The following is a 17572-nucleotide window of genomic DNA, read 5'->3' on the forward strand; positions in this document are numbered from 1 at the left end:
GCTTGGTTCAGGCACACCTTAGTCCTCAAACTGAAATCTTTTGATTTTCAACGTTTTAAAAAAGTCTTGTGCAGCATATTTGCCCAATGCAATATATTGTTTGATATCTTGACTACTACGTCCATGAACGTTGGTGGTTAATCTGAGCAAAACGAAGTCTTTGACAACCTGGATCTTTCCTCCATTTATGTGGTATTGCTTATTGGTCCAGTAATGAGGATTTCTGTTTTATTTACATTGATTGAGATGTAACCCATACCAAAGGCTATGGTCTTTGATCTTCATCAGTAAGTGTTTTAATTTTTTTTTTTTTAAGTATTTAACAAAGGGGTTGTTGTTGTTAAGTGCCGTCGAGTCTGTTCCGACCCATAGTGACCCTGAATAGGATTTCCAAGGAGCAGCTGGTGAGCTTGAACCACCGACCTTGTCCAGTTTTCACATGCATGTGAGACAACTGACTACCATGGCTTGGGTCATGTGCACCTAAGTCTTCAAAGTGACATCTTTGACTTTTAGTACTTTAAAGAGGTCCTTTGAAGCAGATATGCCCAATGCAATATGCCATTTGGTTTCTTGACTGCTACTTCTATGCATAATGATTGTGGATCCAAATAAAAATGAAATCCTTAACAACGTCAATATTTTTCTCTTTATCATGATGCTGCTTATTGGTCCAGCTGTGAGGACTTTTTATGTTGAGACATAATCTTTAATGAAGGTTGAAATCCTTATCTTCATCAGTAAGTACTTCAAGTACTCTTTATTTTGTATATGCAAAATTGCATCATCTGAGTATCTCAGGATGTTAATACGTTTTTCTCAAATCTAGATGCTGCAATCTTATACATACAGTTCCATCTCTTGGATTATTTGTACACCATACAGATTAAATTGTTGCTGTTAAGAGCCCATGAGTCGGTTCCAACTCATACGACCCTATTCGGGGTTTCTGAGTAGGAACTGGTTGGTTTGAAATACCGACTTTGTGGTTGGAAGTCTAGTGCTTATCATATAGCATCACACCAGGACTCCACCAATTAAATAAATATGATAAAAGAATACAATTCAGACATAATGCTTTTCCTGATTTTAAATTAAAACATGCAGTATCCTCTTGGTTTTATTCAAATGACTGCCTATGTACACGTTCTATGTACACGTTCTGCCTGTGCACAATTAAATGTTCTGGAATTCCCATTCATCAAAATGTTACACATGATTTGTTATGATTCACACAATAATAATTCTGGTATGGTCTACTTGCAACTAAGACTTGTCTCACATCAGTAATGATATTATTTGTTCCACATCCTTTTTCTAATTGAGCTTGATTTTCTGGCAGTTCTCTGTTGATGTACGACTGAAAACATTTTAAAGTTATCTTCAGCAAAATTTTAATTGCATGATATTAATTATATTGCTTGATAATTTACACATTCTATTGGATTACTGTTCTTTGGAATAGGCACACATATGGATCTCTGCCAGTCACTTGGCCACATATTTGAGTGCTTCCAGTGTTGCATCTAGTTTGTAAATATCTCAATTGGTACTCAATTCCTGGTTCCTTGTTTTTCATCAATGCCTTCACTGAAACTTGGACTTCTTCCTCAAATAGAATTTGTTCTTGATATCATATGCTACCCCTTGAAATGGTTGAATGCTGACCGATTCTATTTAGTAAATTGGCTCTGTGTATTCCTCCCGCCTTCTTTATGATTTTTACCATGTTGTTTAATAGATTGCCCCTAGAATCCTTAAATTTTGCAATTCAGGGCTTGAAGTTTTTTCAGTTCTTTCAACTTTAGAAATGTCAAGTGTTTTCTTCTCTTTCATTCTAACTCCATTTTGTTGCAAATTTCATTATAATACTTTACTTTTGTCTTCTTGAACCACCCTTTTGTTGAGCTTTTTTACTTCATCATTTCCTCCATTCTATGTAGTTATTCTGGTTCCAAAGTCTCTTCTGATACCTATTTTGGTCTTTTCTTTCTTTCCTGCTTTTTAATGACCTTTGCTTTCTTGATATATGAATCATGTCCTTGATGCCTGTCATTCACATCAGTGTGCTAAATTTGTTCTTGAGATGATCTCTTAAGTTCAGGTGGAATGTACTCAGTGTCATACTTTGGACTTGTTTTCATTTTCTTCAGTTTCAACTTGAACTTGCATATGAACATTTGATGGTCTGTTCCACAGTTGGTGCCTGAACTTGCTCTTGCTGATGATATTGAGCTTCCTTCCACAGATGTACTCAATCTAATTGATTCCTGTGTATTTTGTCCTGTGCAAAGTCCACATGTAAAGTCACCATATATGTTGTTGGAAAACAGGTTATTTGCAAAGAATAAGCCATTGGCTTGAAAAATTTTATCATGCAATCTTCAGCCTGGTTTCTATCACCAAGGGCATATTTTTCAGGAACTGATTTGCTTTCTTCTTTGTTTCCAACTTTTGCTTTCCAATCACCAGTGATTATCAATTTATCCTGATTGCATGTTTGATCAATGTAATAAGTTAAGATACTGTGTCAACTTGAATGGGCCAGGATTCCCAGTGGTTTGGAAGTTGAGATGGGGTTATCTCCATGGTAAGATCTAATATAATGTCCTTAACTCTGTGATGATTAGGTACGAGCAGTCAATCAACTGAAAGGATGTTTCTTCAGGGGTGTGGCTTGCTTCCAACATAATGTGTACTCAGGCAAAGCTTGCTTGCTTTCTGCCGGGTTTGGATCTTGCATTTGGGTCATCTTCCAACCTCTGGTTCTTTAGACTTGAGCCAGTGGCTTGCTCTATTGCCTGCCAGCCTCCCTGCCAGACTTGTCTGGCTGTCTGGCTGCCTGACTGCCAATCTTCGTTCAGCTGACCCAGACTTGGGACTACGATCTGCCAGTCTGCCTGCTCACCTTGATTCATCTGACCCAGGCTTGAGACTCTCCCACCTTTATCATTGTGAGCCATTTCCATGATACAAACTTCTCTCTATATGTTTATATAAGTTTCACTGGTTTTGCTTCTCTAGAGAATCCAGTCAAAGACAAATCCATTTCACAATCTAGAAACTGGTAAAAGTCTTCAATTTCTTCATCTTTTTCATCTATGACTGGTATGTGAATTTAAATAATAATCATATTAACTGGTCTTCCTTGTAAGCATATAGATTTAATCCTGCCACTGACAATGTTGTATTTTATGATAGATCTTGAAGCATCCTTTTTGATAATGAATGTGACACCATTCCTCCTCAATTTTTCACGCCTGGCACAGTAAACTATATAACTGTCCAATTCAAAATGACCAATACCAGTCCATTTTAGCTAACTAGTGGCTAGGATTTGATCTTTATGCATTCCATTTCATTCTTGACAACTTCCCATTTTCCTAGATTTATGGTGCATTCCATGTTCTGATTATTGCAGTTATTTCTTCTCTTATTGAGTTGTGCCTCATCAGCAAATGAAGACCCCAAAGTTTTGCTTCATCATGTCGTTAAGCTTCAGAAAGCAGCTTTTACCCAGTCAGTTTCAGTGCCTCCCAATCAGAGGGGTTCATCTTCTGACATGAGATCAGCCACCGTTGTGCTTTTATTCATGAGATTTTCACTGGCTAATTTTTTCAGAATGACATCACTTGGTCCTCCTTCCTAGTTTGTCTTAGCCTGGATGCTTCACTGAAACCTGTCCACCATACTGGTATTTGCAATACAGTGGCATAACTTGTAGTATCACAACAACATGTAAGCCACCACAATACAACAGACTGATAGATGAGTGTTGGAACAATACCCACAGATAAATAATCTTTGAACAAATGTAAATTCAGCTTCCAGGGGATTTTTTTTACAACTCTGACCACAACATGAAAAGGAATGCTACCTCCCTCCAGCAACAGACACCTAAACAATCTGCGGAGGGAATCAACAGGAACACAGCATAGGGTTGGGGAGCACCTTTTTCTGAGTAATGGGAGAGAGACAAGAAAGAAGGCCACACCCTTTCAAAATTCTTCTCTGCCCTTTACAAAGAGAAAGAAACCCAGATATCAAACAGCATTGAAAAACTATATTCAAACTTCCTCAGTGAATGACTGGAAAACCTGAAATTAAGAAAAAAATATCAAATTGTGAATGATAGATAATACCATTCTGGAAGTCAGATGGCCTCTGGCTCTAAATGAAGAATTTAGGGGAGGAAGTATTAAAAGAAAAAGTGAGAATTTGTGAGAAAGGTACTGATTTTTGTCTTTAAAAATTTCAAAGGCGGCTCTCATTTTTTTTCTTGTATTATTACTAATGTATATTTCAATCTTTTAATAGAGATTTATTTTTATTTTGAGGAGATAAGAGTTCTTTTCTCTATCTAAAAACCACCTATAACTTAAGTCTTTCAATGTTGGGCTATGCTATTCTCCCACCACCTGACTTTCTCAACAAAAGTGACTTTCTCAACAGGTCACTGTGCTCCTTATAAAGGTTGAAACTGCAAGCTTTCCAAGTCTAAAGAAACTTCAATGCCATCAATTTATTACTTCATTAATGCAAATGAGAATTTTTTTAAATATCAAAAATTAATTGGTTAACCTGTCACTGATGATCTAATGACAAAGGAAAATGGCTAGGGGCTGTGTTGGTCAAGACCAGGTCTGGGACAATGAGGTTGGTTTCAGTGAAGACAACTGTGGCAGGTAAGCTGTTATTCTTCAATGTTTTGTAATATTCCATTGTGTGTATGGACCAAAGTTTGCTTAACCATTCTTCTGTTGATGGGCATTTACACTGTCTCGATCTTTTTAACATGCCTCTTGTAGACAGCATATTGAAGGATCTTGTTTTCTTCTCCATCTGCTTTCTTTGTCTCTCTTTTCCTTTCCCCGCCTCATTCTGCAAGTAAACACACTCAAGAAAGCTTGTAAGCCAGCTACTTCATGGCTTTGTAGCCATGCCCATTTTTGACAGTCAATGTCTAAATTTCTCATCCCTATCAACCCAGTACACTGAGGAAACAAGGTTGTCCCTTGATATGAGGAATCCTTCCATTCTGGTTGGAATTTTGAGTCTCTGCATTCATAGGCAAAAGTTTAGTTCATCAAATTGTAACAATTTGCACATGTTCTCAGTATCAAACATCTTTGTCTTATTTGGTTCGAGTTCTGGTCAATTAGCTAACTACGCTAGATCAAATGGGTACTAGCTGCAAATTTGGGACTTCACACATACCTCCATGCACTTCAGACCAGCTGGATGCTTCATTCTCAGCCCTATTTCCCAGGGGCTAGGTCAGCGCCCATAGGATCAGGAGTTCACACATCTTCCTAAACTTCAGACCAGCCAGCCCTTTCTCTTCTGTCTCTCTTCTCAAGGTCAATGGGTGCCCATGGAACATGGTCAGACTCAGCCCATGGCTTCATTGCTTCATTTCCCCCATTTCCACTCACAAGTAGCCCCTAGTGGTCACCAGCGAGCATATTATACTTCTCATGGGTTCCCTCTGAGTTTCAGTCCAAGGGAACTGATGAGTTTTCCATGATGAGCTGACTTTTATTTAATTGATGCCTCCAAAGCAAACAGCTTACTTGATATTCAAACAGCCAAGTAATCTACTTTATTATTATTTTTTTTTTTGCAAGTATTTCTTTCAATAAGAATCTTCTTCTCCCAGCAGTTTTTGGTTGCATTGTAACCATTTTTAAGCAGCAATTTTGATGACATTTATTTCCTTCACCATGTGCTGCCGCCATCACCATCCATGACCAAAAGTTTCCCATCACCCCAAAAAGAAATTACACTACTTCAAGAATAGCTCCCATTCCTTTCTTCCCCCTCCTAGCCCCTTGCAACCACTAACACATTTTTATGTCCACGTATTTGCTTGTCCTAGATATTTCTTATAAGCGAAATCACACAGTATTTGTCTTTTTGTGACAAACCTATTTCACTCAGCATAATGTGCTCAACTTTCATCCTTGTTGCAACATGCATCAGGACTTCGTTTCTCTTTATGACTGACATTTTTTAAAATCTATTTACTGACTGTTTCTACCTCTTGGCAACTGTAACTACTGAAAATTTAAAGCAGCTTGTTATATGCATCGTCTATGAAGGGGGATATAATGAGGCTCAGATATTTGTGCACAGGGACCGTCTCAATGCACATTATCTTATTCTTACATCTACTAGCTTATTTGCCAAACTATTGACCAAGCTTTCAGAATCTGTTCCTCTCAAATTATGATTGGGGAAGTAAAATATTAATATAATATGTTAGGCATAAAATGCTTTTATGGTATGGAGTTTTACAAATTAACATAAAATAGAATGAAATATCCATCATTGACAGCAAATTCTGTTATTCCCGGAAGAGGCAGATAAATCTCAAAGCATAATTATATTACTGTTGGCCATGACCTTTGAAGATGTATATATGCTTGAAAAATAATAGAATTCTTCCTTCTTAGTCAGGAGCATTTAAGCTTCTATTTGAAATATGCTTTAATGAAAACAACTTATTTTTCTTGATGCATACAATCTTCACTTTCTTTGGAATTGAGTGTTCTATTAGTCTAACAAAGGCTGTTAATTCATATATTGGGGCATATCTGCATGCACTTCTCCACTGTCTGAAGTCCAAGTGTAATTATTTTCTTTATGTGCGTTTTCCAAGAAGAGGCCCCTGTTGTACCTATGCTTACTGAGAAACACAGCAACAGTCATAAATAGTCATATATATATATATAAATGTTGTGTGCACTGGAAACTTTTCTAAGTGTGTGGAAGGGAGGTGTTCTTGTGCCTTTCCTTCCATGCTTTGGCCCCAAAGCATACATCGTTTGAAAACCTGAATGAGTTTAGGGGTGTAGTCTGAGGTCTTGAATCAGCATGCAGTGAAGATGCAATAAAAAATGGATACCAGTATCTTGCTCTTAGGAAGATCAGACACCTGAGATCAGACAGCCCATAAAATGGGAACACACACATATCACTGAGTTTTCTGATGACAGAACAAATAGGTAAGAGAATGAAGAACAAATGTGATTGGTGAATTCTCACAGGATCACCACTCAAGTTAAGCATGTAAGGTACCAATATATGTGTGTCAGAGTCTGAATCTGCTTTTGTGTCTTCTGTCCAGAGCATCTCATCTCACACTCATGCCCAACATTTTCTAGATGAATCTGACCCAGTCATTGCCCCACCACCAGGTTGGAACTTACTAAGCACTGTGCCCTAGTAATGGTATTATGCCCAATATTTGCACATAACTTCTAAAGGATCAGAACATATCTTCCTACTTCTGTTGGTTAGATAGGGAAAGCCTATGGCCTCTCGCAGATCTGAGGAGTCATTTGTCAGCAGGGAGGTAGTGGGGAGGGAGGTGAGTAGACGGCAGCTCTTTGAGCCTCCCCTCATGCTGCCTCTTTGCACAATGGTACTGCTAAATTTATGATCAGAGTAGTTTACCTCCAACTCACAGGGAATTTCTGGGTTTGTTTCTGTAGGCACGTGGTAGAATGAGGGGAGCTTCCACTGTATTAATGTGGCCACCCTCTTTGTTACATGTGTAACCAGGAACCTCTTGGAATTCTTAGGGCCAGCCTATCAAGTTCACATGTGCTACAAAGAACAGAGGAAAAAAACCTGTTCTATAGAACATGTTGAGCAAACCTCAGGAAGCCGAGCAAGAGGTGAGAAGAGTGGGTTCTAGGAGGAGGTCTAACAAATGGGCAGTAACTGATGCCTTTAGTACAACTGCCCAAGGCTGAGCCTCAGAGGTTCCTGAAGTAAGAGAAACCTTCATCATGAAAGTCAAAAATGTCCTCTTTCCTGCTCTAGTGGTCAAATGGTACAGTTGTTCCATCCTTTGCTTTGTTCAGAGGACAGCTAATGAAAATAAAATGAAAGAATCTTACCCATGAGGAATTTTGCTCAGGACATAATATCCAGTGTAAGAGTGTTGATATATCTGAAACAGAAAATGACAAAAACAAGCATTAAGGCAGACGCTGTAACTAGGGCAATTTTCAAATCACTCTGAACCCTAACAAACATCAGTGGACCAAAAGCTGTTCATCAGCAGACCTGGAGGCAGTCTTTTTTTTACTTAGGAAGTCAATTTGCATTCATGTTTATTTTCTTTTCATCACTTGCCCATGGTTCACAGTATAGCCAGAGGCTTGATGTTATCTCATTGGCTACCTGGTTTGTGAGTAAATTAGGGGCACAGATTTCCACTTGAGCTCAAGAGACCATAGATCCTAGTGAGGACACCTTGGTCATCAGGGCAGTCAGATACAGTCACCTAGGCCCAGCAGGACAGTAAGACCGAGTACGATAGGAGTTTCCTAAATTAAAGCAAAGATTCTATCACAGCATAAGAAAGCATGCAGAACAGAGGAACGAATAGCACCACAAAAAATTAACATAATGATAGCAATTAATTCATACCTATCGATAATGACACTGAATGTCAATGGATTAAAAGCACCAGTGAAGAGACAGAGAGTGGCAGAATGGGTAAGAAAACAAGACCCTTCAATATGCTAACTGCAAGAGACACACTTTACACACAAAGACAAAAACAGACTAAAAGTTAAAGGATGGAAAAAAATATACCAAGGTAATAGCAAAACAAACAAACAAACAAACAAACAAAAAAAAACAAGCAAGAGTGGCAATACTAATCTCTGATAAAATAAACTTTGAGGCAAAAACCAGCATAAGAGATAAAGAAGGACACTATCTTATGATTAAAGCGTCAACTGAGCAAGATGACATAACCATAATAAATATCTACACTCCCAATGAAAGATCACCAAGATATATAAAGCAAACCCTACTAAAATTGAAGAAAGAAATAGACAAATGTACAATTATAGTGGGGGATTTTAATATGCTACTTTCAAAAAGGGATAGAATAACCAAAAAGAAACTCAACAAAGCTACAGAAGAACTAAACAGCACGATTAACCAACTTGACCTCATAGATGTGTACAGAGCATTCAACCCAACAACACCACAATATACATTCTTTTCCAGTGCACATGGAACATTCTTCAGAATTGACCATGTGTTAGGTCACAAAGCAAGCCTCCATAATTTACAAACATCGAAATACTACAAATCATCTTTTCAGACCGCAATGCTATAAAACTAAAAATCAACAATAAGAAGACCAAGGAAACAAAGTTGAATACATGGAAACTGAATAACACCCTGCTGAAAAGTGACTGGGTAGTAGAAGAAATTTAACGTGAACTCACACAAAGTTCCTAGAAACAAATGATAATGAAAACACAACATACCAACATCTTTGGGACACAGAAAAAGATTCAATTACAAGTTCCATTTTGTATTTCTCAGTGAATTGCCATACTGATATTAAGATAGGCTTCACTGGGCAAATTCTTGCCAGTCTAACTGAGTTGACATACATCTCTTAGATTCTGATTTTGTTGTTGTTAAGTGCCATTGAGTTGGTTCTTACCCATAGCCACCCTGCACAGGACTTCCGAGGAGCGGCTGGTAAGCTTGAATCACCAACTGTGTAGTTCAAACCAACTTTGCAGTCCAGCGCATTAACCCACAGTGCCATACAAGGACTCAAATCTTCTGACCGAGTGGTCAATATACCAAGAACTCTTGGTAATAGGAAGTGTTAGAGATAGCATGGCTCTCAAACATAAAATTGTGTCTCCAAACTCCTAACCAACCAATCTCTGATGCCTTTCTTAACTTTTTAGTTAAAAACATCACTCCTCAGCCCCTGAATGCAATGATGAATCTGCAAATAGGAGGGAGAGCTTCGTAGTTGTGTAGATTTCAGCAGCCTTCATCTCCAGATTTCTGGCTAAGAGAGTCATTCATATGTGTGGAATGTAATAAATTACACTGTAGGGTTAAAGTGAAACCAATATTTCATTTTCCTCTCCTCTTCCTGTGTAACTGCTAAGACTTGGCACCTCTTCAACTAAGTGTTGATTGACGTGCATTTTGAAACCATCTTTTAAAATATAATAGGCAAGGATCATGGGGTGAAAAAAGACAATTCTGAACTATGTCGATAGCAGGATGCATTTGAGGTAGTGATGATGGAAATGAGCCCACAAGTAATTCAGGATGAATTATCCTGGCGTCCTGGTGTGGTGCTGTGAGTTCATGCACTGGACAGCAAAGTCAGTTTGAACTGCAAGATCAGTGATTCCAACTCACCAGCCACTCCTTGGAAACCTACACAGGGTTGCTATGGGTTGGAATGGACTCTCTATCTAGTGTGGAGCACTGAATTAACTTCTAGGAAATCCCAGTAGACTTACAGAGATTTGGAGAAAGAGGATCCAGATATAAAAACAGTAAGCAATCAACAGCATTGTAAAGCCTAACAATGTGGTATTTACAGAAACCCTGAGACTCTAGAATCAGAAACTGTGGGGCTTGGACTGGGCTGCTGTAGGCTAGCTAGTCTGACAGAGAAATGATCCAGATATGAAGTTACTAAGGACAGTATCATGAAGGAGAACCTCACAGAGCTAACAAGCCAATCATTTTTGGGTGGACTGATTTTGTTGTTTTTGAAGAGTTAAGTTGTGCTGCGTCCCAGCACAGAAGGAAGAACCTGAGTGGAATGCCTACATCCAGAGTAGATTATGCTCAGAGAGTCCATCAAACAGCCATGCACTCTGACTAAACAGTGACATGGTGAGCTAGAATGTTTCTTCAGATACAAGAGTAGAATGTGAAATGGATCTGCCCCTTTCCACAGTTATGTTATGTAGCACTAAGTATCGTGGAGTCCTGTAGGATAACTGCTGAACTGCTAACCACAAAGTCAGTGGTTCAAACTCAGCTGCCCCTCAGAAACCCTAGACAGGCTAGGGTCCCTAGGAGTCAGATCTGACTTGATGGTATTTAACGATGAACAAGGGAAAGTGGTTCTAAATGTCTTCCATGTTATTTATCTCACTTCCTTTTCACAACAACTGCAGGTATGCAAAAGATTAAGGTCCTCTGTTAAAATAGGTAAAGGAGGTGATGTAGGGGCAAAGAAGGGTGGAGAGCGGAGAGCAGGGTGGAGGAGGCTGGAACCTCATCAGCTCTCCTTGATTGCTGATAGCACTCAGTGACTTCAAATGAATAGAATGTGGCAGAGTGATGGTTTTCGACTTCCTCAACAGACAAGGTTATAAAAGGTACTATGACTTCCACCTTGTGCCTTCTCAGATCACTTCCTCTGAGGAAAGCTAGCTGCCATGTTATGATGACAGTCAAGCAGCCCATGAAGAGGGCTTACATACATGGAAAGAAGCCGAGACTTCTCTTCATTAGACTGCTCATCTCGAGCCACTCAGTTCACTAGGAAAGGGATCTTTTATTCCCAGTCAGGTCTTCAGATGATTGCAGCTCTGGCTGACACTTATAACTTCACAAGAGACCCCCGAGCCAGAAGCATTTAGGTAAGATGGTCCTGAAAACTTGACCCACAGTAACCATGAGATTAATATTGTCGGTTGTCTTGAACCCCTAAATTTTGTACCTAAGTGTATCGATATTGTCTCCTTCCATAGCATCCTCCCACAGAACATATCCTAATGGACCACAGACCCAAAGGTTTTCATTTGTATAATATCTTATGTAAAAAAAAAAAAAAAATGTTGTTGTTTTAAGTGCTGGCAAGTCAGTTTGAATCCATAAGGACCCTGTATAGGATTTCTGAGGAAGGACTGGTGAGTATGAACCACCGACCCTGTGGTTCAAACTGACTTTGCAGTTCAGCACATTAACCCGCAGTGCCACACCAGGGCTCCTTATCTACAAAAATAGTAAAAACAAATTAAAAGTTTCATCTCATTGAAAGAATTTGTTTTTTTAGAGAGATAAAGTGACTCTTGTGTGTGTATATGTGGTCACTATTAATTTTTTATTTATGTTTCTTTCTTTAAACAGACTAAATATTTCTGTCCCTGGAGAAAAGTACAAAGACTTGCAAGTTAGCAAGACTGTTCAGTTTTCCTTCTAAGACTGCATTTTAATAAGTTCAGGAATGTAAATTACTTTGGTCTCTTGGAAAATGAATAAGCATGTGAAAACTTGTTACCCAAAACACCATTCACAAGATGACAAACCAATTTCAGCAAATCAATTTTTAAATATATTAAACACAAAATAGTATTGGCAGTCAAACCTGAAAAATCATAAGCAACCAAGCAAGGGTTTGTGCTATATATTCATATTTTCTTTGCTTCTTACATCTTTCTGCCCACAGTTTCCTATCCTATCCTCCTACCTCTTCCATTCCATTGTTCCCACTGACCTACACTTTTGATCTATCTATTGGTCTCTCCTAATTCAACCTCATTATTACACATGGAGGAGCTCTGCTAGCATAGTAGGTTATGAGTTGGGCTGCTAACTGCAAGTCAGCAGTTCAAAACTACCAGGTGCTCTGAGGGAGAAAGATGAAGCTTTCTACTCCCATACAGATTTACAGCCTCAAAAACCCTATACAGGGTCGCTACAAGTCAGAACTAACTCCAACATACACCACCACCACCACTATACACACTGGGTTTTACCTTAGGCTACTTCTCTACTCACTTCACAACATTTTTCTCTATGATATCATCTACCTTGTAGTTTTACGCCATGCCCTCATGTACAGATCCAACTCTCTGGAAGCACAGACCAATATACCCAATTTCCTGGCAGATATCTGTTATGGGTTGAATTGTGTTCCCCCAAAAGATAGGTTGAAGATGAATGGATAAACAAAATGTGGCACAAACATACAATGAAATATCATTCATTCATAAAAATAAAATACTTATATAATAGGCAAATATTTAAAGACCAGAGTATTAGTGGTTATCAGGGAGTATGAGAGGGAAAGGGTTAGGAAAAAGAAAACAAATTGCTTTAGGGGACACTGAGCTTCTATCAAAAATGATCAAAAAATAGGGATGAATAATGGTGATGGTTGAACAACATGATGAACATATTTAATGTCACTGAAATGGAAATGTGAGGGTTGTTGAAATGGCAAATGTTTTCATACCAGTATATTTATACATATTCGCTTGTTATTGTTAAGTGCCATAGAGTCCGTTCTGACTTGTAATGATCCTGTATAGGGTTTCCAAGAAACATCTCATGGGTTTCAACCACCAACTTTGTGGTTAATGGTCCTTTGCTTATTCTGTAGTGCCACACCAGGATTTCATATAAATAATTGTTGTTGTTGGTAAGTGCCATTGTATAGGGTTTCTGAGGAGTGACTGGTGAGTTTGAACCGCTGACCTTGCAATTCAAACAGCTTTGTCGTCTGGCGCATTAACCCACAGCACCACACCAGGTAAATAATAGGGGGCTTCAAAAATGTTGTGGAAAAATATCATTATCTTTTCATCCCATTTCCCCATGAACTTTTTGACTCCCTCTCAAGTATGCAGCGCTGTAGGATAAGAACTGGACTGCTAACCACAAGGTTGGGTGGTTTGAGCCCACCTACTGCTCCATGGAAAAAAGATAAGGCTTTTTGTTCCAGTGACAATTTACAACCTCAGAAACCCTCTACAGGGTTGCTATGAGTCAGGACTCCATGGCACCTAACAACAACCTGTATGTGTGTGCATATATAAGTACATATACACATGCATAGATATAAACCCAGCATTGCCAAGTCCATGCTGACTTATAATAACACAGGATAGAGTGGAACTCCTCCATAACATTTCTAAGGCTGTAAATCTTTATGGAAACAGTCATTCAGCCTCATCTTTTCCCAAGGCATGAGTGGTGGGTTCAAACTGCCAATCTTTCAGTTAGCAGCTCAACACTTAACCCACTGTGCCACCAGGGATATGTGTGTGTGATTACAAATCGGGCTGCTAACCTCAAGGTTGGCAGTTCAAAACTACCAGCTGTTCTGTGGGAGAAAGAAGAGGCTTTCTGTTCCCATAAAGATTTTCAGCCTCAGAAACCCTGTGCAGGGTCACTATGAGTTGGAACCAACTCCACGGTACTTAACAACATCAACATATGTATGTATAAAGTTCTAAACCCTTGAACCTATAAATATGACCTTATTTAGAAACCGGGATTTTGCAGATGCAATCAAGTAAAGATAAAACCAGATTGGATTAGGGTGGGATCTAATAGAATTACTGGTGTCCTTATTAAAACAAATAAACAAACTAAAATTACCCATTGCCATGGAGGCAAACCGAACTCAAGGTGACCCTGTGAGTTACAGAGTAGAACTGCTCCAAAGGGTTTCTTGGCTGAAATCATAAAAGCTGATCACCAGGCCTTTCTCCCACATTGCATGGGTTTAAACCTCCAACCTATAGGTTAATAGTCAAGGACAAACCACTTGCACCTTATAAGAAGAAGATATCAGGGCACAAACACACAGGGAGAATGCTGTGTGATGGTGGAGAGAGTTTGGAGAGACACATCTGCAAGCCAACACAATCCAAGGACTGCCAGCGCCCACCAGAAGCCAGGAGAGAAGCATGGTACATGTTCTCACTCAGATATTCTGAAAAGGGACAAACCTTGCTAATCTGGTGATTCTGGAGTTTTAGTCTCCAGAAATGTGAAAGAACAAATTTCTGTTGCTTAAAGGCACCCAGTTCATGGTCATTTGTAACATAAGAAGGTCTTAAGAAGCAAATACAGCATCTTCAGCTCATGTGTCAAAGGCAGCAACAAGGCACTATGATACAACATCTTCATCGCATGTTTCACAGGCTTCAACAACCCTCAACACCTGCTCTCCTTTGATATTTCCGATTTCATTTGGCAGCTTTGTCACCCACTCAGCCAACTCAGCTGAATATGTAGTTTTCCCTGACTCCATCCGGTCTTCTTCTCCCTACTCCAGTCCAATCAATCCCCAAATAGTGCTGAATTAGTTTTTGATATCCTTCTCAAATCCATCATCCAGTTTTCATCCTTAATGTAAACCGCTCCTCTGTTCTTCTGCTCTTACAGAAAGAAACCACCGCAGCCCTTTCTACCTCCTCCATTACCCAGTACCCTCTACAGTCTTGATCCCAATTTTTAGTTTCTTGGTGAAATTGAACAACTCCTTCAACACAAAATATCCTTGTGTATGCTTTAAACCACTATCTCTCCATTGTTCCTTCTCCCAACTCTATGGATGATCTGCCCTGTAAACTTTCAGACTAAATATTCCAGACTAAAACAAAACAAAAAAATCCCTGGCCATATGTCCTTTGCTCTCTCTCTCTTTTGTTTTTTACTCTTTCATGACTCTGGATAAGAAAAGTCTACTCTGTTTCCTGGTTTCATTTTCTACTTACTTCTAACCCACTGCAATAGACTCTCAACACTTTCAAACGATTTTCCCAACAAGTGAATTTCCAATAGTCACACATAATGATTTTTTAAAAATGTTTTTTATTGTGGATTGTGTGAAAGTTTACAGGGCAGATCATCAGTTTTACATTCAACAAATTATACACCTTGTTTCATGGCAATGATTATAATCCCCTCCATGTATAAATTATTAAAATCCTCTCTAAGTATCAATGATTATAATCTCCTCCATGTATCATCAGTTAACAGTATTTCTATCTATTCACTTTAGCTTTTTTTAAAAAAACAAAACAAAACACTTAGGCATATATAATAATTTACACATTCAAAGGGCACATTCTGCAAGTCAGCTTTCTCTTAGTCCCTCTCTTCCCATGAATCTAGAGTCCTCAGCCACTGCCCATCTCCATGACCCCATCTCTGCCTCCATCTCTCTGGCGTTGCTGCTTCTCTGGATAAGGTTCCGCATTCTGCTTGTGCTCTTCTCCCTTGATGGTCCTAGGGTCCTCTGTTTCTGGACTGTAAGATGAACCACTCCCCTGTTTTTATTACAAAACTTCTATCTTTACCATTGTGACAGTCGCAATCAGTTATGATGACAATTATTCACTATTGAATCATATGAATCTTATCCCCATCTCTTTTCACCAGACCCATCTAGACAAGATGAAAACTATTCAGTGGGGACTCTTCTTCCCCCCATACTCTTAAACTAAACTCCCACTTGAAACCTTGTAAGCCAGTTACTTCGTGCCTTTATCGCCCCCTCATTTTAGGTAGCCAATGTCTAAGTTGCCCGTTCCTATCTACCCAGTATACAGAGGGGATAGCATTGATACTTGATGTGAAGACTCCTTCCCTCTCTTTTGGTATTTAGAGTAACTACCTCCATGAGTATAGGTCAGTTTCTTCAAATTGTAGCAATTTTCCCTTGTTTCCTTTATCAATTTTTTTTGGTAATCTTCCTCTAGTTGAATTCTGATTATCAAGCCATTGAGGCTAGGTTTGCAAGTTTGGGTGTTCTTGTGCATCTCCCCTCACTAATGATGTCTTTTTAATTTCTGGCCTATTTGATCTCTCTGCAGAACTTGATAAAGGTGATGTTGTTAAGTACCATTGAGTCAGTTTTGACTCATAGTGACTCTGTATAGGATTTCCAACGAGTGGCTGGTGAATTTGAACCACCAACCTTGTGGTTCAATCAGACTTTGTGGTCCAGTGCTTATCCTGCAGCCCCACACCCTGTGGGTCCGGGAGTGGCACTATGGGTTAATGTGTATAGGGATTTGAGGAGCAGCTGGTAGGTTTGAACCGTTGCCTTTTTGGTTAGCAGTCTAGTGCTTATCCTATAAAACTTGTTGTTGTTAAGTGCCGTCAAGTCTATTCCGACCCATAGCAACCCTGTGTAGGGTTTCTGAGGAGCAGCTGGTGAGCTTGAACCACCAACCTTGAAGTTCAAACGGCTTTGCAGTGTGCCGCATTAACCCACAGCGCCAAATCAGAGGTCAAAGAGTTATTATTCTCCCTCTTCACTGCCTTGATTCTCTACCTGCCCAGCTCCATCCAGCCTCTCTACCTTTCTCTTCTGTTGTAGCCCCATTGCCATCAAGTCAATTTCAACTCATAGTCTCCCTACAGGATAGAGTAGAATGACTCCATAGAATATCCAAGGCTGTAATCTTCACAGAAGCTGACTGCCACATCTTCCTTCCATGGGGTGTCTGGTGGGTTCAAGCCACCAAACTTAGGTTAGCAGCTTACTGCTTTTAACTACTGTACCACCAGGATACCTCTTTTGCTGTAGCTATTGTAAATGAAGGCAGACACCAATGTGTTTCCCTTAGAGGTGTTTACTGGTGGTCTAACATGTTGGTCTGGCAGATTCCACGCCTTTTTGCTTTCTAATGCATTTTCTCACCTAATTTATACTTTTAGTCTTGATCTACTTTCTGAGCACCAGGCTCAGATTTTAGCTTTTTTCTGGATCTTTCCATATGGATGGTTTTCATCCAAATTCAGTATTATAAACATTAAATGCATTATTTCGCTACTAAAAACTTCTCTTTTATGTTCTTCTGTTCATTTGATCTCTCAGTAGAAAACTCTGGACTTAGGTTCAATTATTTGTATTTCTTGAAAAATTGAAATCTTTCAACAAACTGAAGCAGTACTGGAGGTACTCATTCATCTATGCCAAGAAATTTGGAAGACAACTACCTGCCCAACTCATTGGAAAAGA

At 39.2% G+C, this 17572-nt stretch overlaps 1 protein-coding gene across 2 annotated transcripts in view; it reads right to left on the bottom strand.

The window, feature by feature from the left end:
- Positions 1-17572, bottom strand: part of DPP6 (dipeptidyl-peptidase 6) — a 1346563-nt gene that overhangs the window by 443867 nt on the left and 885124 nt on the right. Inside the window, exon 6 of one of the 2 annotated variants that reach the window (XM_006871297.1) lies at positions 7908-7960. The exons of the other annotated variant lie outside the window; for it this stretch is intronic. Coding sequence (XP_006871359.1) covers positions 7908-7960 — 53 coding nt within the window. The remainder of the gene's footprint in view (positions 1-7907; positions 7961-17572) is intronic. 2 annotated transcript variants of the gene reach the window in all.

The sequence above is a fragment of the Chrysochloris asiatica genome, unplaced genomic scaffold, assembly GCF_000296735.1.
Source record: "Chrysochloris asiatica unplaced genomic scaffold, ChrAsi1.0 scaffold00166, whole genome shotgun sequence".
In the NCBI taxonomy this organism is placed as follows: Eukaryota; Metazoa; Chordata; class Mammalia; order Afrosoricida; family Chrysochloridae; genus Chrysochloris; species Chrysochloris asiatica.